The sequence below is a fragment of the Brienomyrus brachyistius genome, unplaced genomic scaffold, assembly GCF_023856365.1.
Source record: "Brienomyrus brachyistius isolate T26 unplaced genomic scaffold, BBRACH_0.4 scaffold50, whole genome shotgun sequence".
NCBI classification, from domain to species: domain Eukaryota; kingdom Metazoa; phylum Chordata; class Actinopteri; order Osteoglossiformes; family Mormyridae; genus Brienomyrus; species Brienomyrus brachyistius.
In genome coordinates, this window is record NW_026042325.1 from 2,196,973 (window position 1) to 2,208,975 (window position 12,003).

General features: G+C 41.9%; 1 protein-coding gene across 3 annotated transcripts; it reads right to left on the minus strand.

The window, feature by feature from the left end:
- Positions 1-501: 501 nt before the first annotated feature.
- Positions 502-8,541, minus strand: suox (sulfite oxidase). Of its 3 annotated transcripts, XM_049000360.1 has the most exons (5): positions 8,025-8,541; positions 6,178-6,323; positions 5,781-5,851; positions 3,443-3,635; positions 502-3,203 (listed from the first exon to the last, which is right to left on the minus strand). In XM_049000360.1, exons 3-5 carry the CDS (start codon positions 5,837-5,839, stop codon positions 1,737-1,739), a joined length of 1,719 nt encoding a protein of 572 aa, XP_048856317.1. In that variant the 5' UTR covers positions 5,840-5,851; positions 6,178-6,323; positions 8,025-8,541; the 3' UTR covers positions 502-1,736. The 3 variants fall into 3 exon arrangements, with proteins under 3 accessions (XP_048856317.1, XP_048856315.1, XP_048856314.1); XM_049000358.1 differs by having other exon boundaries at positions 6,178-8,541; XM_049000357.1 differs by lacking the exon at positions 6,178-6,323 and having other exon boundaries at positions 8,025-8,539.
- Positions 8,542-12,003: the final 3,462 nt, after the last annotated feature.

Here is a 12,003-nt window from a genome sequence, read left to right on the forward strand (position 1 = left end):
AGTATAAAATCAACAATCTACAATCTGAATATGTAGTATGGATTTATATTTAAGTATGTTTAAACTACATACATATATATTTATACTATTTATAAATACACACACACACACTTGGAATTGGTACATTCAAACTGATTACAACAAACTTGTTTTTCTGCTATTCTGGTATGCATGTCCCTCCAAGTAATGATGATTCATACGTAGTTTCTATAAAAGGTTTATAAACAGGTTTTACAACATAGTAAAGTCATTTTATCGCCCTCTACAGGAGATCATACACATACACATACAAAGTGCTGATATGCCGTGTTGTGAGAATTGTAACGGACTTCAGGGCCGAAATTCCTTTATGAAAATCAATTGTATTCAGTCCTTTTTGTGCTGATTAACCCAAGGCTGACTTACCTCGGGTCGGACTCTACAGATGTGGATAATCTGTGTTTTTACAAAAAGCTGCGGTTCCAAGTATGTGGGAAATAAGAGAACAGGAGAGACTTAACATTCATTTTACATTTTATTACTACAAATTAAAACTTTAAGTGCTCATCAAATCTGCAGTTCCACTCTCTAACAATTAACAAAAAACATTATTTGTGTGACGATTCTTTATTCATTTAATTGAAGCTTCGCACCAAAGAAAATAACAGAAAATCATTTCAATATCAAGTAATACAAATACTCCCAAGAACTTAGTTAACTAAATATATTAATAGTGATCTTATTATTCTATGCTGTAAACATTTCTAGAAATATACTTCATAATATCAGTCGTCAACCTTCCTAAAAAAGGCTTGCAAAAACCACGATTCGAAAGCAACCTTCATGCAGGATCAGTAGCAGGTAAACGGAACAGATTTTGAAAACACAAGTCATTGAGGACTCCCAGAAAATCCACACTTTCGCTCCCTACTGGCTCCCAGCCAATCAAGAACATGGAATGCATAGTACAGGTGTGCTGGCAGGAAGCAAAATTTAGTTTAATTTTATTTTTGCATACATGAATATACTTGAATACTTGTATATGTCTTGCTTGTCTTACAGTCACCGTGGGGTCTGAGAGTAACGTCATTTCAATCCTTATGTCCTGTACATATGGCAGAACTGACAATAAACATTTTGACTTGACTTGAAATGTGGACTGTAGCTCCTCGGGGCTCCCAGAGGACATGAAAAACACTGATGTAACAGATTGATTCGTCCGGAGCATGAAGGAGTCACAGACTGAGCAGAGCATCAGTGTTCAAAGTGGAATAAGGCTTATATGCGACTCCCCGCATCAGACATTCCAAAAGACATCTGTACTCTTCATTTTAATGCACTGCTTATTTTGTGTGTTGTTATACTGAGAAACTACTACACATAAACATTTTAAAGTGCAGAATCAGTATTGTATCAACGTGAACCGGATTCCCAATCCCTAAGCTGTATCAAGAGACAAAACGTCTTTGAGAGGCACCAAGTAGATGGGCAAGCAGCATAACCATCTGAATCAGTCTATAACATACATTTCTGGATGGCTATTAACTCAGAACAAGCAATACATATGCAGTGGAATGAAGAATATTGAGAACTTAGTGTTAATTACCTTTAAGCAGAAATGGTGGTTTTCCCAGCAATTACCCACAATCCAACACATTCTTTCTGCTTCTATGCGACTGGCATTTTGATTGTATATGGACGGAATCACAGACCTGCTCCCCGAGGACCTTAAACATTCTGGTTTGCTGCCAACAGCTCTAGTGCTCGCTGATCTTCACCTTCACCCGATGCCAAGCATTACTCAGAACTCCACGCAGGTTCCATATTGGTGCCACGGAGTCCGGCTGCACGTTGTAGCTGCTATCCACTGCCTTGCATATAATCTCCAGCTCCTGAGTGCCGGTGGGCAGAGGGGCACTCAGCTCCCACAGCTTCCATGCCCAGGCCCGGCCAGGTTGTGGCGACAGGTCCGAAGCTTCCCCCTCCCTGCCTTGCAGCTTAGCTACCTGCCAGGTCTTTCCGCCGTCTAGGGACACGTCCACCCGGACTATCTCCCTTCCACCCCCGCTCCAGGCATAACCCTTCACAGTAACTTCCCCCAGGCTGTGGTCTAGCACGGCGCCCTCCGCTGGCCAGGTGATGGCCGACTGCACCGGCAGCTCCTGGATCGCAGGGGCTGACTTGAAGTCGACTGTGTCCCAGTCTGTACCGGGGGAGAAGCCCTTGTAGTCATTCTGCTGCCAGTGGCTGCTGCTTTCCACCTCGCTCAACACGATCTTCCCCAGCCACTTGACGTTGCGGGCCCCTACAACGCCTGGCACCACCACCCGCACGGGAAAGCCGTGATCGGCTGGGAGTTCTTCCCCATTCATCTCGTAGGCCAGGATCACGTCTCCCTCTTCACTCAATGCCTTGCCCAGAGGTATCGATGCCCCGTAGGTGGTTCCCGTGACATCCTTGTCCAACCCTTCGAAATGCACGTGCTGGGCCTTCCCTCCGGACTTGTAGCCGGCGTACAGCAGCACATCCCTGAGCCTAGGGCCAGCCCAAGTCGCATTACTGATGGCCGCGATCCCCCAGTTAAGCCCCTTGACCTGCTTGACCTGGTTCATTTCCGAGCGCCGGTTTCCCGCGCACTGCAGGGTGGCCGTCACAATGTGCTTCGGGAAGAGGGACTTCAGATCCTCCAGTGAAAGCGACACGGTACCACCCGGAAGCCCCTGAATCTCCAGTCGGTAGACGCTGGGGTCTACCTGTGGTACAGGCAGGTGGTTCCTCTTGAAGAAGAAGGCAGATGGTGTGATGAAGTTATCTGTCAGGATTTCGGTCGGAGGCTCAGCGTTGAATGGTTTTTGGCTGTTGACGCTGAGCACTGGGTGCCTGGGAGGGTCCTTGGCATAGGGGTCCAAGGAGCTGCTGTCTAGCATGCGGTCTTCCTCCCTCAGCTCTCCCACCTTGTACTGGGACAGTATCTCCAGCACGTGCTCCTGGTTGTGGACGGCGTACAACGCCCAGAAGGGCTCCAGTGCGCCTCCCGCCGCCAACAGGATCTTGTCACCCCCCGGGTGTAAGGACACAAATTCGGTGATGTCATACACCCCCCCCTTATAGGTCACCCACACCCCCTTAGCAGAGGAATGATGCTTGGCCACCTCCTCCTGTGTGTAGATGGGCAGAGGTAGATTTTTCCCAGGAGGCTGGACATCAGTAGCTGCCTGTTGGGCCTGAAAGGGCACATAACACTGAAGCCTTAACACTTTGTACATACAGTGTACATGAAGGTGTTCGTATTCGTTTAATTAAAAAGGCCTACTACTATTTAACTACTAAAAGAATCTTCAGTCCCATCATCTTAATTTTAACTCCTAACATGGCGGCATCATCTCATTCGTTATCAGCGAACAGCAAAAGACCATGACAAATGCAAAACCGAGCAAAGAGAATGACAAAAAGCACCAAGTACCTGACTTCCAAGCAGACCGTGGACCAAAACAGCTCCACCCCCAGCCAAGACCGCGGCGAAAAGGTGCCTCCAGTCAGGAGGGTGGCCATGGTCACGAGCACCAGAGTCATGCCTTCCGCCACTGCCCCCCCGAGCGCACAGGCCACCCGCCCACACAGACAGGGGAGGTACCAGCTGCTTAGGAGGAGGAGGCCTGCATATCCAACAATAAACCGATGAACAGTGAACCATTTGACATTTATAACCCTCTGTTAGGAGGAATGCATTCGCCGTACAGCAATACTGACATAATACAGAATGACAGAGACACACACTCAGTGGCAAGTTTATTAGGGGGCGCTATCTGTTAATGCAAACAGTCCACTCCTCCAAACAGCCAATGTACCAAAAACATGTACAGCACATAGACAGGGTCAAGACATTCACTTACTGTCTGACTAAGCATTAGGCCGGCTAAGACCCCTGATCTCGGGGCTTTTAATGTGGTGTGACCGTCGGTGTCAAACATGGAGGTTCCAGAATTTCAGGAACCGTCGCCATCTTGGAATTTTCACACACTGCAGTATCTAGAGTTTAGTGTATGGTGTGATAAAAAAAAAAAAAAAAACATCCAGACATCATTTTTATGACCCAAGAACACCAAGTGGTTGTGGGTGCAAAAGTAGATCTCGAGTGGTATGAGCTAAGGGTACCTAATAAAGGAGCCAATGAGTGTAGCTATAACAGGCTGTTAACTTTTGTGGGCACATAAATGTTATACCACAGCAGATTAACATATTGGTTTTAATCTACATTAAGGACATAATTTCAATATTTGTATGTGACATTTCAGGGGTCTCCTAGCAGGGCAAATAAGACTGTTGCAAGGCAATCAGTAGCTCTGTATTTTTTTTCAAAAATACTGAAATTCTCCAAGAATGAAAAGACTAAAACATCGGAAACTGTTTCATATCAGCTACATAATGTTCTTCATGCACGTTTCTGCTCATTTCACAAGATTCTGATGAGCCCCAATTCACACGTGTGTATGGGTGCGATTTTCCAAACCCATAAACCAACATTAAATCATTTTTGAATTTGTTGTGCATTGTGCCAAACGGGGCATGAGCAGCTTGCCCAGTCTTCAGTAACATGCCACTGACACCTGCTTGTGTTTCACTGTTTCGCACCAAAATGCAACAAGCAGCTGCCAGTCATTAACATGTGGTCGGAATATTCCATTAGCAAAAGGGCAGAGGGGGGGTGTTTTATTATTCATACATTAAACTTATTTGTTGCCAGTAGTGTGTTGACTTTGGTTGTCAGTGATACCCTCCTTTTTTTGCAGAGAAGATTCAGTTCATGGGGTGTAAAACTCAGTGTCACCTCCAAGACATTTGCTGATACACCTCAGCCTAGATGCACCACATGGGCTGCAACCCATTCAAGACAAAAGCTGTTTTATGATGCAATATAATGGCTTGGTGATAAGCTTTACTTCACTTTTATAGCAAGCTGGTTGTGAGTGCAGTGCCTCGGGGGAGAGTATGGATTTCAGACGCCGTTTCAATTGGACTAGTATAGTAGAAAGCTCTAGTATTACTCCAGCATTCAGACAAGGGCAACATTCCATGACCCCTGCACTTCTGTAAAAATGAAGCCATTCATTAAAAGCCTCAGCTTAGTATATTGTTCTAGTTTTGCAGCAGATACAATGGCTGTACTTTTATTTTAATGGAGAATAATAGCTAAGCAGCTCCTGTTTTAAGATTTATAAGTCATTGAAAGTACAAGGATCTAAAAAATATACTATATTGAAGTAACGGAACAGTTTGGTGGTGTAAGTCTCACACTGCTGGCTATTTTGAGAGTATCTATTGTATAAGAAAGGGAGGTAGTTAGTAAGATGGCTTGGCAGCCTTCAGAATGAGATTACTCACATATGCGCAGCTGATCCAATGCAAAACTATAGGCAATGAACTTGGTTGTAAACTTACTCGCATGCATAATCACATGAACATGGAGCTAAACTTTCCAAATGACTCAGGCTCTCTCTCTCTTTGTGCATTTGGTTTACCCTGAACCACAGGTTAAGTTTCAATTACTCCACAATGATTGGTTTGGCAGTGAGCTTGGGAACCTTCAAAAGTGCGTTTCAGAAGTTAAAACTTATGAACACACATTTTTACCTTAAACTCACCTGGAGAGTGAAATGTGATGGAGAACCGAAAGAGTTAGACACGAGTAAACATGGAGAACCGGCAAAGGCTACTCATAGTTACACATTAATTAGAGTGTAAAGGTTGCAGCAGACTGTTTTTTTAGATGTATACATCTAAGAAAAGACATGGGATGGTACCTGTGTGTCTGGAGCAGGCCGACCCGTGCTAGACCCCGACACTGCCTGAACAGCAGCATGGAGACATCCAGCTAGCAAACAGAAGGAATCAGGATTTATACGCACCCACTCGGAAAATGAGCCCACAAAATGAGACGTTTAAACAATGTGCTTTAGATTTGTACATTACAATACAATTTCAACACACGGTAAAGCACAACTGAAAAAAATAGGAACAGAAATTTAACATACTGCATACGGTATGATGTATCTATATTTGAAATTGCAATTAGAATGGCAATGTGTTTACGCTAGATGCAAGAGCTCTAATGCGCATGTTATGTAATAATCTCAATTAGTTTTTTGCCCATGTTTAAAGATTAACACTGGCAGGGTAATGAAAGTTAATTATGTCTACCTAAGGTCCCCCTTTGGCACAAACACATAACTTTAGTGTTGTTTCTGTACTCATCATCTCTTCATCCGGTAGAAATAGTTCAGGTTTCAAAAGAAGCAGGAGACACAATCCAGTGGCAGTTTCTCAACTGGGCAGCCAAAATTAAACTAACAATTAAAAACAAAAAATAGTGAGAGGAACTACACTGAAATATGAACCAAGTAAGCCATTCAAGTAGGTCCTGAAGAGAACTGTAAAAGTACCACTTAACTTTTTGAGTCAGATTGGAACAATGCCTTTGTATCGACCCAGAACTGGGCCATAAAACAGGCAAGTGTGATTAATTGCTCATTCTTAAACAATTTACAATGTGAACAACTCTTTAACTGATAACAATTAAACCAGACTGATAAGAACAGATACAGTGGTTATAATTTTCCAGGTACCAATGGTTCCCATTCATACTGTGATCACCGGCCTGAGAAAAGCAGCCAAATTTCAGGGCTGAACTTGTGTGAATAATCAGGTTCCAAGAAACACTGCTGAACAGCATTTCAACGGTGCCAGATTTAATTTTTGTTCTGGAAATAGATACTCGCAGGGTTGTAAAGCAAACTCGAAGGGACACAAAAAAGCCATGAACTTTTAGGCTCGTTTTGTGTTCATGACAATTATATGCACTGGCATCTCTGCCATATTAATGATGAATCTCAACTGGGCGTTATGTAATTATTTACAATATTGCCCAATGTTGTCAACTTTGTTGTGAGATTTTTAATTTGAGACAAGGCCACACACACATTTTCCTATATGTACCTCTTTAATTACCTTGCGAATAGTCTGTAGGGTTTGGAAACTGCCCCAGCCCTTTTGATGTAGCCAAGTTTTGGTTTATAATGGATTAATATGGATTCGTCCTTACATTTCCTGCGCGTGAAACTGAAAGCGTCAGTGTCATGATAGATGTGTGAAACTTGGCAACCCTGAACCTAGAGATACTATAATGCATGTAGGTTAGATTCAAATCTCAATATTCAAATCTTCGCAAAAAAATTACAACACTGGACGTGAGCTTACACATAGCCACGGTCTTAGTTTTGACATTTTGAAAGATCAACAGAGATAACTGCCACCATTTTAGTACTGAACAAGTTCATTTCAACTGGGAAAAGGAATAATATATTATAACAGGCAGCAGTAATTCAAACCAACAGTATTCGAATAAGGCTGAAGATACAAAAAAATTTAAGCTTTAACAGTTCGATAAAACCGCAAATAAAATGATCCGAAATAATGATGTAAACGATTTTATTGCTATTTTAGGAGGTAAGGTGTCAAGTATGTTTTTTTCTGAGAATTTGTTATGGACGATTTACACCAGACTAAAACAGCTATCGTCTGAAAGGCCATAGTGGTACATAAGTTCCATTTCATTTAGCTAACTTTCCAAAAACATCTTCGTCTTTGTACTAAATCTTAAACAATCGAAATGGCGCTAGTTAAACACGTTAAAACATGAAAAACCTGCACGATTAACTTTAGTCTTTAACTTAGCTACGATATACAAATGTTTAGAATGAGTTACACGGGTTCAAGTTACATGTAAAACTCTAATTTTCCATAAACGTCACCTAATTACAAAAAACAGTATATTACATCGATTATATTACACTGATATGATTTTGCCCATTTGGCTGTTTGTGCAGCTTAAATCACATTATGTGATAACAGGCAAGTCGAATGTAATCGGCACGGTTTTCCCGATCTTCCTTGGAAACCTTTATGTTTAATGCCCGTAAAATGTCTTAAAATATTTTAGTTAAGATATAAATACAATCCGTATTTAAAAAAATGGGACGTTCACTCACTCAGAGTAAGCAGACGAATCAGCGGTGCCACGCGAGCGGGCGTCACTAGAGCGTTCCACAGCAGGTCGAGCTCGAGACCCTTCGGAACAGAGGGCTTCGATTCTGACGTCACCGGGAAGGACCGGCGCCTATTTGTGCGGCGCGGTATCGCCGGGCGGCGCACGCGGTTTCCTGTTTCCCAGTTTTTAGTCTCCGCTTTCGTGTTGTTAAAATGTATTTCCTTAATCCAAACGTTTTAAAAATCTTGTTTATTGCGGTTACCGTATCGCTGGACAGACGAGCATGGCTTCCTGTTTGTCATCGTATCAACATTTACTAACATTTATATTTTAAAATGCAAACCAGGATAAAAATACAAATCGAAATGGATAAACGTACTTGGAAGTTTCTGGAGCATTTGTCGCACCATTTTCTAGCCGCCTATTCTGAGCAGTTTCGGAGGGCGGAAATTGTTTTAGGGCTTAATAAAGTAGGTGACTATATTAGTTAATAAAATAAATGATTGTGCTATTATAATTGCAGGGAGGGATATGTGATAATTTAGGTATACAAATAAAAGGCCGAACGTAATCTTATACATAATTAAAGTTAAATACGATTATAGTCTTTTTTGTCGTATTTTATAGTATCTTGGGAAGTAAACAAAATAACATGCTTATTCAGCCCAATTTAGTCAGTTTCAGTGAAGGCCATTTTTATATTAATTACTAATCCAGATATATTCAGGTAGATCTCTACCAGTATTGTTGGTCAGTGTTATGTAGTTTTTGCCTACATTGCTTTACAGAAAAAACGGCAAATGGATTGACGGGATGAATTGCTTAGGGGTTGGTTTGCGGCAGCAGTTTTTCCCAAGTCACGTTTATTTATAAAGCACTTTAAAAACAGCAACAGCTGACTAAAGTGCTGGAAATACGACCTGATAGACAAACAGAAAGGACAACATACAGGACAGAAGAAAAAAAAGGTTTCTCAATAACAAATTCACGCTGAATTGAATGCCAGGGCATAAAAATGAGTTTTAAGACGAGATTTAAAAACAACCAAGGAAGGCGACAATCGTATGTGCAGTGGCAGCGCGTTCCAGAGCTTTGTTGCAATCACTGCAAAAGCCCGATCACCTCTGCTTGTTAGTCTAGAAGGAGGAATGACTAGGCGGGGTTGGTCAGCTGACCTAAGAGCCCTGGAGGGTGTATGAACTTTCAATAGGGAGCCAATGAAGGGCTGCGAGCACAGGTGTAATTTGCTCACGCCTTCGCGTTCTGCTTAGAAGGCGGGCTGCGGCATTCTGAACTAGTTGAAGACGGGATAAGGAGGAGCAACTAATGCCCGCATACAGGGCATTGCAGTAGTATAAGCGGGATGAAACAAAGGCATGTATAACCCTCTCAAATTTTTTAAATGATAGGAAGGGTTTAACCTTGGATAAAACCCTTAATTTGAAAAAGCTAGACTTTACAACTGTGTTAATTTGTTTCTCCATTTTAAAATTAGAATCCAAAATTACGCCAAGGTTTTTGGCTGTGTCTTTCACATATGGTTCTACGGGGCCTAGAACTACATATGCATGACAGGCAGAACTGGGCCGAAAGACTAGAACCTCGGTTTTGTGTGCATTAAAGTTTAAAAATTTTAAAGCCATCCAGGGATTAATATCCTCTAGACAGTCAAGTAAACATATAAAAGAGTGGGAGTCATTACGTTTTAATGGCATGTAAATTTGCGTATCATCTGCGTAGCAATGGAAAGAGATATTATATTTCCTAAGAATGGATCCCAATGGGAGCATGTAAAGGGAAAAAAGTATAGGCCCCAGAATGGACCCTTGAGGAACAGCACAGGGGAGTGGTGCAGAGGGGGACACCGACCCATCTAGGCAGACAGTACCAGGTATGACCTAAACCATCCCAGAGCAGCCCTCTGATACCAACAAAACACTCCAGACGGGAGATTAATATGGCATGATCTACAGGTTCGTTCCCAGGGGGTTTCAAGGGCATTAAGTTCCGTTCACAAGGGCATAACATAGCTGAAACATTGGGGGTTGAGGTCTCCACCCATTATGAGAGAAACATGATTATTGGGGGGGGGGGGTTGTATTAATTGGTTTTGATTTATTGGGGAGGGGCTACATCCCCCCTGTAATTTACGCCCCTGTCCACTCATTTACATTCTTGGTTTGGTATGCACAATGAAATGAATGAATAGGCCTACATTTATCGACACAACATGGAAAACATGGCATTAATTGTGGCTATGAGTTAGTTACAGTTAGTCCTGGAGAGCTAAAAGACCCTCCCATGTCACGTAAATCAGTAGTTTGGGAACATTTTCGTTTCCCAATAAATGACACTAACATTGGGGAGAGAGTAGGTGATACAACCAAAGCTGTTTGTTGGTTTTGTTATGGCAGCTGGAAACACATCCAATATGCTAACCCATTTGAGAGGACATCATCCGGGTGTGTGTATGTATGTCCTGAGCAAGGCAGAAACAGACTCTGCATGTTAGACTCTTCGTGGCATTTAAGTTGCTTATGCCAGGAAATTCAGACTGGGATAAAAAATAATATGCACTATACTCAGTAGTACAGAACGCAGTATTTAGTTCATTATGATTATTATGAATTTATATTTTTGATTAAAAAATTTATTTTACATACTTTTGCAATGTGCAAATAAGCGTCTTAGGTTTTGATATTCAGACACGTTGACAGATGCATTGTTTTTGGTTTACAACTACTCCTAATAGTGTTTGTGTTTGCATTTTTAATAATAATTTCAAACCAAATTCTGTGTTCCCCTCTGTAACGAAACCGAACTGAACCTCGAACCTGAAACCAAGGTACGTACTGAACAGTAACTTTTGTGTAACATTACACCCCTAGTAACACACATCCATAGCCTCTTCAGGAGCCTGGACCACAAACCTGGGGAACACCCTGCATGGGATCCCAGTCCATGCTCACACATTATGGGCAGTTTTCAGCTGAAAAATATTATGCATGGATTTAGCAGTTTGTTTTGGTTAGTTGATTGAATGCACTTGTTTTTCATCAAGGCTAAGTAAATCGACGATGTTGTGAGGTTGACAGATGGTGCCATCCATCCATTTTCTGTAACCACTTATCCTATTCAGCCTGATGGGCATGCTGGGGGGGGGGGGGCGGGGTAGTAACCACTGCATTACCACGCCACCTCCTGGCACTTTGCACCTTTGCATAAGTGATGTTTTTGTACTGTATAGGTAGGCAAAATGATACTCACAGACCATATGTGCATCAGATATGCATGTTGACACATAGGGTAAGCAAGATGCATCCCCCCCCCCGCCAAATGCTAACATGGAACTCTGTCTAGGGGTTGGATTCAAACCCCCAACCCTCAACACATGTGGTAACAGGGCTATCTGAACAGCACACAGCTGTAATAAAACCATTCTATATTTTAATATGTAATAAATTATAAAATAGAATTTCCCTTAAAATAGACCAGATTTTTGACAGGCTCAAATTTTACAACAGTGCACCTTGTGTTTTTGTAATGTGCACATAAAAGGGACTATTTACATTTCTATAGCTATCTGTAAGTGGTAATGTTGCAAAACATTCATCTTAATCATGTCTTGACAGCTTCAGAATGTAGAACAAAAAAATCAGGCACCATGCTTGTTATTAGTATAATGGGTGGAGTGTACATATATTAGCTCAATACAACACGTGAGTTTGCTCTCTTGTTTAAATAGGAGTGGTCCTTTCTGAGCTGATATAAAAACTCCTGTTCGTCTGTTAAATTTCATAATGGAAGTCGTTACTGTTATTTTCTGGAGAGACCTGCACTGCAAGGTCCTTTCTATGGTATTCAGAGAAAACACGAAAACACGGTGTCAGCAGCTTTGGGTTAGATATTCACAAACTCTGGGCTAAAATCCGTAAAACTTTCACCATTCAGCTGACTGCACTGTATGCAGTTACACCCTT

Excerpts from the sequence above, each read along its gene's own strand:
- suox (XM_049000360.1), bottom strand. The coding sequence starts at position 5,839 with ATGCTGCTGTTCAGGCAGTGTCGGGGTCTAGCACGGGTCGGCCTGCTC. Across the intron at positions 3,636-5,780 it reads GGCCTGCTCCAGACACACAG|GCCTCCTCCTCCTAAGCAGC; the intron begins GTACCATCCCAT and ends TTGGATATGCAG. Across the intron at positions 3,204-3,442 it reads ACGGTCTGCTTGGAAGTCAG|GCCCAACAGGCAGCTACTGA; the intron begins GTACTTGGTGCT and ends GTGCCCTTTCAG.